Source organism: Scleropages formosus, chromosome 22, assembly GCF_900964775.1.
Source record: "Scleropages formosus chromosome 22, fSclFor1.1, whole genome shotgun sequence".
NCBI classification, from domain to species: domain Eukaryota; kingdom Metazoa; phylum Chordata; class Actinopteri; order Osteoglossiformes; family Osteoglossidae; genus Scleropages; species Scleropages formosus.
The window spans coordinates 12,599,814-12,614,553 of NC_041827.1; the positions used below are offsets into that span (position 1 = coordinate 12,599,814).

At 43.6% G+C, this 14,740-nt stretch overlaps 1 protein-coding gene across 2 annotated transcripts in view; it reads right to left on the reverse strand.

Moving 5' to 3' along the window:
- Positions 1-14,740, reverse strand: part of dock3 (dedicator of cytokinesis 3) — a 197,212-nt gene that overhangs the window by 43,750 nt on the left and 138,722 nt on the right. For both annotated transcript variants that reach the window (XM_018747099.2, XM_018747107.2), the window contains 5 exons: positions 14,057-14,098; positions 13,686-13,840; positions 4,992-5,073; positions 4,830-4,890; positions 3,132-3,279 (listed from right to left, as the gene is read on the reverse strand). In XM_018747099.2, coding sequence (XP_018602615.1) covers positions 3,132-3,279; positions 4,830-4,890; positions 4,992-5,073; positions 13,686-13,840; positions 14,057-14,098 — 488 coding nt within the window. The remainder of the gene's footprint in view (positions 1-3,131; positions 3,280-4,829; positions 4,891-4,991; positions 5,074-13,685; positions 13,841-14,056; positions 14,099-14,740) is intronic.

Here is a 14,740-nt window from a genome sequence, read left to right on the forward strand (position 1 = left end):
TTCCATGAGCTTCTACAGTCTTTGAAATGCACATGAGCTCTATCAAACTGGTGCCTTCCGGTCCCTTCCACAGGTTCTCTGTCGGAGTTCCTAAGCACCTCGCAGTGACGCAGCAGCGAGAAGCACTGGCCCATGCAGGTGACACATTAATTATTCTCTGTGTGAGAAGTATTATGCAGCTGACAATAAGATGCTTGAATAAAAAAGCAATAAATAAAGAAATAAATTATGAAAAATATTCAAAAATTGAGCAAATTTTTGAGTCAAACAGCAGTAGGAAAATGCTACTTTGCTGAATCATTTCACTTTCTGACCTGGACTTATAAAAAATAAAATCAGACAAGAAGTGAAAAATCTGTGCCGTGAGCAAATTAGTTCTCTCTGAAATGTCCTTCCCTCACTCTTTTGCAGAAAATGTTTAAAGCTAGTAAAACCTTATCCAAGAAACAATGAAAAATTAATGAACCCTCAGTTCAGGATATGTACTTAGTGACACAAGCGTTTGGCGAAAATATTACGGTACTAATAGTTGGTCACACAAAAGAGGCCCAAAATCAAAAGTCCAAAGCTCCAGTGTGCTGAAATGAGTTCCCTCTCCCACTCAGAGCTGCTGAATCCTTCTCAACATTCAAGAAGGGTGTCAAAACAAATCTCTTTCAGACCCAATTCTCTCTAAATCATCTGTCTACTTCATAAATTTGAATTATTTCACCTGTCACACATACTTTTGTATTTCCTATCAGATCCATACGCTTCTACTCATGTAATTTTATTGCTAACGTAATATTTTTAAAAAATGTTTACGCAGCCACCCATGTAATGTACGCTGGTTTAAATGAAGACTCCAGACAAACTGACTGTACTTCCACAACTGAGTGTCTGCACCTGTATCTCTCTGTTGGTGAAACAGAGACTTTTGTTTTCTCTGAGCCGCATGCTGCTTTGGAGAAAAGTGTCCGCGAAATGGAAAAATTTAAATGGAAATGTAAATCACTTGCTTTTAGTATGATTAAGCAAAGCAGAAACACCTGTGCATGGCGGTGTCCAGATTATGCCGAACATATCGTGCCGTTGAGTAGGAGTGAGCACCAATTGCCAATGTTGTCCTCGGCTGACATCAGCTGGAAATACTGCATTGGTTCCCTCCACTAGATGTCCTAACATCACTGACGCAACGTGCCACCCACATCCAACTGCTTCTCTCGCACTCCTGCCTGCCTCCCTCTTCCCTTGCCTTCCCTTGCCTTCCCTTGCCTTCTGGCAAAGCCCTGTGCAGTGAGGAGGCACTGCCTCCCCTCGTGGTTTTGTACTAGAAATACCGCCTTTCCTGCACACGACAGCTCCTCTGAGGAACTGCGGTACGATGAAATACGGCAGCGCGCTGCGAACGGTAACATTTACGCTTCATCTTCCGTGCCGCGCAAATCGTACGACTGATTTCGGATTAGCGGTTAACGATCCTTGAGACCACAGTGACACGAGGCTGGATCTAACTCTGCGGAACACCGGAATCGGCAGTAACTGACACAGCAAACGGCGCTGTCTGACAGACAGCCGCATCCTGCAAGTCACACGTGGCTCACAACATCCAGCTGCCAAGTGAACATTTACTGGGACAAAGGCCACCCGCTGAAGGTGGAGCGTGAGCCTGGCTACATTTGTTTCGCTACGCTACGCTAGCAGAAAAGGCGGGAAGCAGCAGAGCGCTGCAGGGAGCAGAAAATGATGCTCCCTCTGCACGGCACGAACACATCGGCAGCATGCTGCTCCCTGGGGAACGCGTGGACCACGGTCGGATTTGGGTAGAACTTCCACACCACGGACGTGACTTCATATATGGATCCCAAGCCCAGGCAGCCCTGAGAGGGCACACTAGGATGGAGGATCACTTACACGTCACCTGAAACCAGTCAAAAAGTGTGTAGAGGCATTTGCTAAGACCCTGGAACCAACCCAGAACTTTTGTAGGAGTGCCTGGCAGATGGGAAAGTATTTTAACACCTTCCTGGCTACACTAGGAGACACCAGTCCATACTCTATCAGTTACTGTTTTGTCTAGTGCAGGGTCATCGCGGTCTGGAACCTTTCCTGGGAGTACAGGGCGTGATGCAGGGTACACGCTAATGCATTGTAAGGCAGTCACACACACTCGCCCGCTCACTCACGCACACACTACGGACAGAATCGCACCTAGCTCCGCCAATCCGCCTGACCGAGCACGTCTTTGGACTGCGGGAGGAAACCAGAGCGCACGGAGGACAAACTGCACACGTGCTGAGCCAGACTGAGCTGTGGCACCGCGAGGCACGCTGTGCCGAAAGATGACCGGAGAACTTGATGCAATAATGAGAATTAGATGTGCAGAAACCGAAACGCATAAGAACTAGAAGCCGAGAGGAAGCGACCGAGCTCGCGCAGCAAGAACCACGTCACAGGACACACTTTGCGAGGGAGAAGGTGCCAATGAAACGAGGAGCAGACCGATCCCTGGAAGACGATAAGGGATCTCTCACTGGGCCTCGCGCGGCAGCTTCGGGGTACAGTTTGATTCCGCTTCATCTTCTGTCAGCAGGACTGTTTTGATTTCACAACAAATCGCCTTCACCAGCTTGTACAACGCAAACAGTGTTGAAAACGCCCGTGCGAGGTGGATTAGGCTCCACAAAACTCCTGCTTTAGAGGAACTTTCAGAACATAAGATGAACTGAAATTTCCCAGCCAGAATAATGCCAATAGGCAAGGAAACTAAAGGCGTTCTATTCAGCGACATTAAACTCACAGCGCCCACTGATACCGGCAATGAAATGAGCGCGGGGATAATGGAAAGCACATTTCCCTCTTTCCACAACAGATGTTCTCAAATAGTAATTGTTCAAAATGCACTGACAGAACAACGGCATATTTTGTTGAAAAGTGAAAACAGCTGCGGTTACAATCACTCAATCATGTTAACATGCTATGTTTGCTTCCGAGTGAACGATCACTTGTCATCGCTCATTCTGACGGCAAAGATGGCGAGCAGCAAATTAATGCAACAGGTGTTGAACTGATATTATATACAACACTGTTAGCAGAACACCTGATTAAGTCCATTAACGAAATATGCACGCGTGTACATCCATTGTACTTACGTATAGACTTTCAGCACAAAGTCTTTCTCCTCCTTGAGTTCAGATATCGTCTGAAGCACGTCGCTCATGGCGAGCACCGCACAGCCATACGGGCGCCTGTACTGGACATGAGGAGGGCCCTTCTTCGAATCGTTCAGGAGCATCCGACCTGCAGGAGACCTTAGGTAAGCACCGATGAATGATTCCATCACTCATCGCTTCCTCACTCATTTATTTCGGTGTTCGTGTCGGAGCTCATTCAATTTGCACGGCTCCTTCCTTCACGCTCATCCTTGTTTAAGCACCGAAATCAGCATCATTCATTCCTGTTCAAACGCAGATATGATCAGGAGGCATCCTCAAATTTTCAGCAAGATAAATTCCAACCTAATACACATGTGCATATCTGTCACAGTGAATAGCAACTTGCCTCATGGTCTATGCAGTGTAGTGACAACAAGGCTGTCTATCACAGTTCAAAGACTCTCTTATGTGCGAGATAGGAGATCCATCCTTCACAATCTAAAGAGACAGCTAGTGTGCTTAACAGAACATGCCAGGGAGTTTCAGGATATTTCGACAGACACGCACAGCGAGAGTTCTGTACAGCACCAGCACCCGGAGGTCTGCGTTGGGGGTTAGTGTGACACTTGCATCACTACACAGTCAAATAATGTTCCTTCATCTTCATAAAATACACACTGTTACATTAAAAAAAAAAAAAAAAAAAAAAAAAAAAACTCTGCTCCAACGTAGATAGAGATTTTCCCACAGACGGCTTGTCTGTGTCTTCTGGTTTATTTAGTGTAGCCCTCCCTCCTCACTTGCCGGGCCATCTAAATTGAAATCTAAACTTAGGACTTGTGAAATGAAGGTGAAATAAGAGCCCTGGTTGCATCGGACCTGCAACACAGCTCTTTGCCTTCACAATCAATAGAGCAATAAGGAGCAGGTCACGGTCCCCGACGGTGCGCTGCGGCCCTCCTTCGTTCCACTCGGATTACATCATCGCCCTGTATCCCATTTCTCAAACCATCGGTGGTATCAATCATAGAGACTCTGCCAAGGGGCTGCCAGGAGGGGGGTGATGGGTTTCTATCTTTCTCTGAAGGCAGCCTGGTGATTACAGATCTGGTGCACAGCCTGGCAGGTCGTCGGTTTTAGACTCAGGGAAGACCTTCTGGTTACGTCCTGACGCAAGGTACTCAACTCGAACGTCTTCAGAAAAATTTCCATCTGTGCATAAAGTTTACACTATTAAATTGTTGTTATGCAAGCCCCTTTGGTTAAAGGCACACACTGTGCAGCTAAGCATTGAATCTGAAGTGAGAGTACGTGAGTTGACTCAAGATGTTATTCTGCACAACGCCCATGTCGCGCAGCAGACTAGAGAGGGGTTGTGATTGCTTTTTCTTGCAGATTGTGACGGGAACACACAAAGCCAGACACACCATAATGAAGCATTAATGAGTGGGAGTGGAACACAGAGCCATATTCCCGTTTCCACTGTCGAGCCTTTCAGTGCACCAGGAACACAGCGAGCGGCAGTCTTACATAACAGCACTTGAAGTGCAAATGACACAATTCATTCATCGGCAGGTGAATCGAGTGGGTGTCTCCGACAGAGGCGCGTTTACCTCGCATCGAAAAACAGGATGCATTGATTTATCTCATTAGTCGGCTTCAAAACATTGTGCGGAACATATACATGTGGCTCACCGGTTCTGATGACATGTGAAACAATATACAGATCCCTCTTCATGTCCTTGTTGCTCAAATCCTGTGGAGCGAAAACATCATGTTATTCCCCGATGGTGATAATTATCGTGATTAAAACACATATTAAAATCTAACGCTTTGACGACGCGTAAGGGAAGTTACCGTGAAAAGGGCGCAGAGACGGTCAACCTTTTCCGGATTCCTAGGGCCTCCATTCTTGTTTAGTCTGACCATGAACTTCTCGCTGAAAAGGCAAAGACAGGAAAAACGTAATGCCTCCAGCCAATTCCTGTGAACCAGTCTGGAGGAGCTCCACGCTCCCAGCATACTGTGAGATCAATGGAGGAAAATTCTGGCTGTGAACAACACATCTGAAGCGCAAGTTCAGATTCGGACGACAGTTCTGATATCCCAATCCTTTCACAAAAGGGCAAGATAACTCGCTGAATACATTTGGGGCTGTGGATATAAAGAGCCGCTGAAAGTGACATTTCAACACCGAAAACAATGCATCTGTCCAGATGGCAACTTTGTAAAGCAGTCATGCACAGGATCAATATCCATAGCAACAGCGCTCGCCTTGTGCTAGGAAAGCAAAGCCATTAAACATGACATATCTTCCGCCGAGGGTCCGATAAAGTTGTCTTTGTGACTGATACAAGGACAATTAGCAAACGGGTTAATCTATCACGCAGTGCTCGGTATTAGGTGCTGCGGGCTGGAAGACTCCAGCGCTTTATTACTTTCTCATTTATAAGGCTGAAAATTGAGCATTAATCTGCCCATCATCAGTCCAAGTCACTCGCATGGGAGTCCAAAGCAGATGTCCCATGGAACAGGGGCACGCTACCGGAAAAAATTAAGGGCAAAAATCCACTTTACTCAAGAAAAAAGCACAAAATGTATTAGAGTAAAACCAAGCCATCCAGCACCCCTCATTAAAGCTGAACATCAGATTTGCACGGAAAAAAAAGGAGTTTCTTAATGTGACACATGCTATTCTCCCAGCAAAAAAAAAAAAAGAAAAAAAGGCTGCATCATCAAAAGTTGAGATAATTTGGGACGGGGAAGGATTGTGCTATCTGCCTAATGTTTTGGAGCGGCACTAAAAGAGCATCCAGCCTGCAAACTGCAAACATTACAAATGAGGAGGAATCTTTCATTGGACTGGCCAGACCCAATGGCCCCATTTCACGGGATTGTCTGGAAATGAGTGTCCGGCCTGGGTCAGATTGACAGTGCCAGTCAAGCAGTGATAACTCCCCTCGCTCTCATACTGTCACCAAGCAGTGTCATAGGACAGGAAGCCTTTCGGTAGTCTTGAAAAGGCCCTGGCTTTGGCTGCCGTCTGTCCTACTGGAATTAGGGGTAAACAACCTTTAGAAAGAGTAGAGCAACATCCCAATAATCCCACGTGATCCGCAAATAATCCCTCAGTACCTGCACTGGGTGCTGCAGTGCGACTCAGTGATTGACAGGGCAGCACACATCAGCATGGATCTGTATTCCCAAGTGAAATCGTATTTAACACAATTGTTGAAAATGACATACTGTAAATAATAAATAATAATAAATACCGTAAAAACATCGAATATCAACAAAGTCTATGAAGTACACCTTTGCCACTCTTAAGGGGAGTGCTATTATATGGGGAAAATGCTCTGTGCCCTATACGGTGCAGTATACTGTATTTTCATGTTTTTTGAATGATGTGTTTGCAGCTGACACCTTGTCACTGGCGAAAAATACGGATTTTGGCTATTCAACCTACACTATTTTTTTTAATACTGTGAATTCTTTGTAATGTGACCGTAAATTTGTTGAATATTTGGAATTTAATAAAAAGTTTAGAAAAAATTTCACTGCTGTATTTGCAAGGCCCAGCAGAAGGTAGTGGCTCCAGGGGCAGCACAAAAACAGGAGGGACACAGGAATGCCCAGTACTTGCGGAAGTGCACCAAACACCTGCCATGATGGATTAAAGCTCAAAAGTGACCACCTGGACAAGGGCACATCTGTTTCAGACGAATTTGTACTCGAGCAGAACTGGTATGCTCCACTTTCTGCAGATCTACTGCGAGCAGCCTTCTTTTAATTGTGATAATCGTTTATCTTAGGTATCAATTCATATCTCAAAATTGCAGGTTTCCCTAACAGGTCATTGCATTAAACTGGTAAAGACAAAGGTATAGCTCTATGAAGAAGGAAAAAGAAAGTACGCACTCCTGGCACCATTCAGTATCTGTCGGAGCTGAATGTGACACTGCGTCTTCAACCTGGAAATGAGTGCAACCCGTGTGAAACTGCAGCACAGGCCACTGATGACGCTAATAGGTCGAGTTCTCACTGCAACTTTATCTCGGAAACTTAGGGCAACAGACGGCAGAAAACAACAGAGAATATTGCATTTTCTGGAGCTGCACTAAAGATTTTCACTCTTCTCTACATGTTATGTTGACGATAATGTGACAATAAAGCTTGATTTGATTTGATATTTGAGATGAAATTATTAAATGCCCATCAACTAACTTACTCGGTTCCTTGTAATACATTGCTCTGAGGGTGAGTAGTTAAAAGGAACAGCACACACAACATTATGTTTCGTATTCAGCATCAAACTGAAAGCAATAATAATAAAAAAAAAACACATTTTGGCATTATCTCTGGGTATTCTAGAAGAAATGTCAAAATTTGCTTAAGAAAAAGCTTTGCCACAGAAAAGAACATATATTAGTACACAACACAGTATTTATTGTTACAATAATAAGCAATTATTTTTGTTCATTTCCCTACTGTTGCATAAGTGTGTACTCTCAGAAACAATAGGCTAAAAGAACCCGGTCTTTGGAACTTTGACCGTAAACCTTCACTGTCGTGCAAAAGTTCTCCGTTTACTGCAACACAAAGCTCATAAAAATGAAGAACTGACCGCAGATGGCTTCTCATAGGAGGTTTCCTGTTACTTACTACAAAAGGCCAAACTGGATTACAATGAAAGGCGAGGCACAAATTGCTGCATGACTCATATTATTGATATGATTCATATTACTCTATATAATCATGGCTAAAACCTAATCATTTCATTATAACAGGAGCTGCATGTCCTAATGCTGTCTAGGGCTTGGGCTCTAGGTGTCCACCAGCAGTTGTGCCATTCCATAGACATGAAGTGGTGAGGATGGTTGAAAATCCACATGATTTTTAACAAATGAAACCATATTGTAATACAGGTAAATTATTTTTCTGATGCCACTGCAAGGAAATAATAATGCTAACGTTGGTGAGCAAAAATAATAAAGTGCTGCCCTGGACTTCAGTCAGGAAACTTTAAAAGTGCAGCCTTGGAAGAGAACATTATGCTTGGAATCCAGACCCATGATTAAGTGCACTTTTACATGCAAATATCAGGCTTCCATCAGTGTGTCTTCACTAATCGTATCCAGCCTTGGCCTGCTTAAGGGTCAACATTAGACTTGCAGTCTCTGGAAGGCATTTTACCAAAAAAGTGACTGCTGAATTACCTTTGGGTTTAAGCACATTCAGAGGGAGGCCTAGAAAAATTTAAATTCTACACATAAAATTTAAGCTCACGAAATATAGGAGAGGACCCTCATGAGAGGGTGGGGCTTCTCTACAGATCTCCAACTGCAAGTTCTCACTACATAAGACTTGTGGCGGCGTGGATCCGAGCGAGGCTTACACTACAATTCTGAGTGTGTATTCCATCCTAAATGTTTAAATGTTCTGTTACAGTGCTCTATAAATAATACATTAAACCAGAACACATCTAATGTAGAAACAAATACTGCTGTCAGTGTTAGCTTTGTACTAGTATTGCAACAAGGGGGGGCATGGTGGCGCAGCAGATTTGGTCGGGTCCTGCTCTCTGGCGGGTCTGGGGTTTGAGTCCTGCTTGGGCTGCCTTGTGATGGACTGGCGTACCGTCCTGGGTGCGTGCCATCCCCCCCTCAGGCCTTAGGCCCTGTGTTGCCGGGTTAGGCTCCGGCTCGCCGCGACCCCATTTGGAACAAGCAGCTTCAGCCAGTGTGCGCGCGCGTGTGTGTGTGTGTGTGTGTGTGTGTGTGTGTGTGTACGTGTGTGTGTGTGTACTACTGTGACAATATACTTGGACAGCATAACATCGGGCTAATGTTAGCATAAAGAGAACATGCACAACTGTCCTTCTTCTTCTTTTTTTCTTCCTCTTACACTTTCACTCATGTTTGTCAACCATTTGTCCTTATCAGGGTCACAGCAGTCTGGAGTCTATCCCAGATTCACTGGGTGCTTGGCAAGAAGGGACACACAATGGGTAGGGTACCAGTCCGTCACAGTGTTTTTTTTAAATTTATTTATTCTTATTGATTTTGTCCAGTTTCACTTACGTTTTACCCATTTACACAGGTAGATATTTTACTAGAGCAATTAAAGGAAAGGTTTGGTACCCTTCTCAAATGCAGTAGAAGAGGGCCCCTTCTGGGACTTAAACTGGATTTTACAACTCAAAAGCCGATATTCCATTGCCAAGTGACGTTTTGTAGCAGGTGGTATTCGATCTGCTAAGTCTCCTTCCAAGCTGGTGCTGAAGAACAGCTCCTTGCCTCTAGTTACGCTACCTGGCCGCCCTTCACGAAATGCACTGCACAAAACATTGTGCTGCTCTGCATTGTTGGGTCTCTGCCAGCCAGTGTACAGACGTGCAGAGTCTGTGTACGTGAGCTTGTGTGCGTATGTGTGTGTGTGTGTGTGTGTGTGTGCGTTTGTACGATGAGAGTAAGGGATCACATGAACCGTGTAGGTCATATTTCAGCTTGTGATTAAAGAGGTCAACTTTGCCCTTTAATGTAAACCTTAATTGACATAAAACAAATTTATTCAAGAAAAATTAGAACTTAAAAGACTTCTAGAAATGGAGCCAGAAATCATATACGTGTAAAGAAAGAGAGAGGACCTGGACTATGCTAGACTATAGTCCTTGGGACTTGCAGGTTGGAAGTACACACCGGCAGGCAGAGAATGTGTCTGTCAAAAGATGAGATCAATGTTAAGTCATCTCCTCACCCCTAAGCTACAGCACCTTCATGAACATGTGTGCAGAATATCTTATCCTTCCTTTGATTTGTCCTTCCATGTCAGAGTAGAACAGCTACAGCTTGTGATGTCTTGCTGGCAGGTACAGGATCCACAGCCCACCTCCAAAGCTCTCCTGCTATGTCTGTTGACCCAGAACTTTGGCAGAATCAACTTGATGTTCTATTTTAAGTGTATTTATAGGCTGCTGAAGCATCAGCTGAAAGGAGCAGTCGCTATATCTTGAAATCCCCCCCGCCCCCGTCAAGCCCTTTCCTTCATATAGGATGTAAATATGCGCATAAGATCACCAAGGATTAAATTAATGTTAAATTGTGCAGGGATTATAACAGCTGTTAAACAGAACTTGGCAGACTTACAGAAGATTGAAAAACACAACTATGACAGTTATTCTGTTATTTAATTAAATCAAGGTTATGTTACCAGGGGACTGCTTCTTGTATCAACTTTCCCCCCTTAAAAGCTGAAACAGAACCACTCCCACGGCGCAGTACAGATGTTACGCCGGGCGGACTTCAAGGTCGATATTGCAAGGTGGTCGCCATTAAGTCGCTCCCTCCGTGGGGACAGGTGCGTTGGGAAGGACTCCAGCAGCTCTCTCCAGGCCTGGGTGCGTGAGCTACATGTTGGCGGGATGCATACAGCACTAATGCTCCCCTCCTTGAGTTTTCCCTCCAGAGACAATGCAGCTTTAGAGCAGGACGGCTCTACCGCAGCCCTCCTCTGTTGAGAGGCGCACAGGTGGAGTCGATAAAACAAACACCAACAGGATATTTTTGTCTCAAGGACTGTGACTACTGAGTGAAACTCATGATTTTTTAATATGTCTGAGCTTTGAGTTAATAATCATATTTCCAGGTAGGTCATGAATACACCAAGGTGAAATTCTTTAAGGAGAAAAAACTCACACGGGACGTTTACTTAGGTTGTGCAAGCTAGAATTTGAAAAATGTACTTATACAACAGTGTAACGAAATTCAGGCATTTAAACTTTGCTAAATGTCCCAAAAAACACTTTGAAACACTGCACAAACAGAAGATACTTTCACAGGGAATATGTCACCCAGTGAAGCTGTTCTGACTTACACTAAGCTTCAGTGCTGTGATATACAGTCACCCACAAGTCACACCCATTCAAAACAGGAGAACTAATCTTTATTAAGAGTTCAATTTAATAACTCTTCTTGAGCTTACGAGGTGTTTCTTTGCATTTACGAGGACCAAATTTAGATTTTGGTTCTTTCCGATAGTTGATCAGCACAAGACATTTATGCATTTAGGGGATGTCATTCTCCAGTGCAACCTGCAATAATTATTATTAACTCATATCCAGTTGATAGATTAATCCAAAGTGACTCAGAGTGATAGAAACACTACACTGAACTCCATAGTCATTCACCCTGGAGGAAACCCACACAAATACAGGGTGAACATGCAAACTCCACAGAGACTGCGATCAAGTCCATGTCAAACCATACAGCCCAGGCATTATGAGACACCTGACACCTGCAGCACAACTAAAATAACTGTGTCCGTTTCAACAAGATTCACTGACATTTTAGCATACATGGGTGTCAATTATGGGGCTCAGGAAAACGTCATTTTTATCAGTGCAAAAATGGTAATTATATTTTCAATTTGTTAGAGTTCAATTTATAAATGGCTTTTCCGGGAATGCATTACCTTTTTAAGAGAGGGTAGAGTCACACATAAGGAATCCTATAAGTTGGAAGAAGTTAGCTGAAGGCATTATTGTTACTGACGCAAAAGCGAGCTACAACACTTGCTGTTAGTTTATACACGTTATGGTTGGAGGCATTCCTATGGTAAATACTAGCATCAACCGTCACGACTGTTTGATTACTGCTCACGTGGGGTTCACCCAAGATGCACAAGTGCCCCAGAGGCATGAATATAACCAGCATTATTTCAGAATAAAGAGCTGCTCATGAATATTGTGGAAGGATATGAAAAGACTTTCTCCATAATATCTCCCCCGAAAGTCATATTTTCCCTCTGACAAATACAAACAGCAACTTATAACTGGCTATCTGTGTGTTTGTGCGTGTCACTATGTGTTTATGTCTGCCTGATTCATAAACCAATTTATATCCTCCTGTTGTACTTTTATAGTCACAAAGTCAGTCAATTTCCTTTTTGCTTGTCCTGGATGAGGTTGCATTGGGACAGTACCTTGAAAAAGCATTTGAAAATTATGATTTTCCTCCATCATTGCAAATTTTTGACACTAAATATTTTCAAGAATAACCAAAAGTGAAAAAACAACGCAATTCAACTCCAGCTAAATCTCACTCATTTCTGGAGCCCTACCACTACAGAAGGCTCAAGGCTCACACTTCCTTCCACCACTGAATAACCTCACCAGAACTGGTCAGCATTTCCCTAGCCTGTGCTTCACACAACAAGGGCAGGATCTCACCTTCCCCTACTAAGGTACTGAATGGTTTGCAAGAAAAACTCTGAAACCACCCACCAATCTTTTTTCTCTGGCCTCTCCAAACACTTCTCATGCCAAAGACTTTGTTTCAGCAGTCATGTTTGTTTCAGTACTCCTGGCTTGCTGGTTACTCTCAGCCACATCTCACCCTAACCCGGAGAACCCTTTCTTCACCCTAACACTGGTGTCCACCACCAGATCTTAGCATAGCCGCCATGGAAAGTACAAACTGCTCTTAAAACTCTTAGAGCATGTATACGATTGAGATCTTGAACAGGCTCCATTCAATCGCAGCATCCTCACTCGGGACAAGGGAAAAGTTCTCTCTGAAGACTTCGCACCTGCCCAGGGCCTTTCATAAGGAGGAACTCTGGAGGAAAAAGACCACCCCAAATCAAGAAGTTTGGTTCTACAGCCCATGCTACATGTGGAGTTGAGACCAATCACCAAACACTCAGCAGCAAATCCCACCCTCAGGGTTGGCTACAGACATACAGCCACAAAGCGAATCATTAAACTCTGGAAAATGTGGTGTATTCTGGGTGAACAATAAGTGCTTTGGTTCTGTTACTGATCACCCATCACCTCTCAGTAATCCACAGAAGTGCCCCACGCCACTCCTGCAATGATCCATGGCCAGAAAGAATATTGCTACCCTCTCTCGTCTATGTCCTCTTGTCTGATCTCTCTAAGCAGCGTCATGTCCCCCTTACAATTTGACCGTCTCCTGATCATCTTCTTCTTCATCTCTGCTCTGCTCTTAGCACTGGCTGTTTCAATGAAGTATTTCAACTTGTCCGGTACCCTTGTAAAAGACTCACCACAAGTTAGTGTTACATTTTTTCTAAAAAATAACATTTTCTAAATTTTCCAGTTTGCTTTGGCTGAGTGATTTCACCATTTTTTAAAAAATATCATAGATTATTTTGACAACAAAAAATAAAATTTTCAGGAGACCTTTTGTTTGCAGGGTTCTAATTTGGAATATTTCCTAATAAAAGCGATTTTTTTCTGAATAAGGATGCGTTTATTGTCTGTATCTATAGGTGTGCATAAAAGCCACAGATGCATTAAACACCATTCACACACATTTTTAACACTCAGGCCTTTTATAAATTATAGTCATAGTCAACACAGAGATGTCTTAGTCACAAAATATATTGTCCCACAAATTGTATTCCATTGCTGCTATGGATTTGGCAGTGGGTAAATGTGACAGTGACAGAATCAGAATGAAAAATAACTAAAGTATGATGTTCACAATGGATCTATGCACTGTCTGAAGCCATTGCTGACAGGCCGCTCACCTGATCTGTTTACCCTCGCGCATATCATACAGGGAGAAGAAGATGTCTGTATCCTCGCCGATGGAGTTGTAAGTAAAACTCTTGAGGCTGACAAACAGGTGGTGCGGAACCGGGACACGGCAGGCCTCGCCATGACGCTGGCGAATACTGTCACCCTGGAAACGCAAAGGCAAAGAAGGGTTCCGAGCGCCGATGGCACCTACAGCGAGCAGTGTACTGCTACCCTATTCATACTGTTTGACCAAAACACCTTTACCTCATTTTGATTTAATATGAGTGCCATGTAACTGTATATTTAAGTAAGTATATTACTTAAACTCATTCTTTTCTAAGCATAGTCTTGAGTTATTAAAAAAAAAAAAAAAACGTACCTGGGATGTGCTTTGCTGAACACTGTGCCGGCTGGACAAATGCTGAAAAACATGAGAAAATGGGAGTTATTTTCTTTAATGTGGGATCAAATCAGTCTGTCATACCATGTACTGTCAGAACCCTGCCGATACACACATCGGTGTCAGGGCTGCTTATAAGAAGAGTGAACTGAAAGTGTAGAACGAGACACTCCACATGGACAGAGACAGCAGACCATGATAAACTTCCCACAAGGTTTACATAACATGCTTCATAATGTGCTTCAGTCTTGGACGGACAGGAAGAAATAAAGATCAGATGTGCGTGCTCATGCTGACAGGAACTGCAAGTAATGAAAAGGAACCCAGCAGCCACATGTTCACACAGATGCAAAGACATGTATGATCACATACATACAACCATACCTTCTCCTATTAGGTACACCCACTAAGTTGCTGGATCAGGCTGTTACAACATTTATTTTCATCTTGAATTCAAGGAAACAACTGCATTACTACCAAGGAAAAATTACTAAATGGCATAATTAAGACTATTTCAGCAATGTTCAGATATATGCATAATATTTACTAATTACTCATAGGTCTGGGAGGCAACTGATTGCATAGTGGTTAGAGCTGCTGCTTCTTGATCCAAAGGTTTCCTGTTCAAATCCCAACTCCAGCTGCAGTACTTTTGCGCAAGCT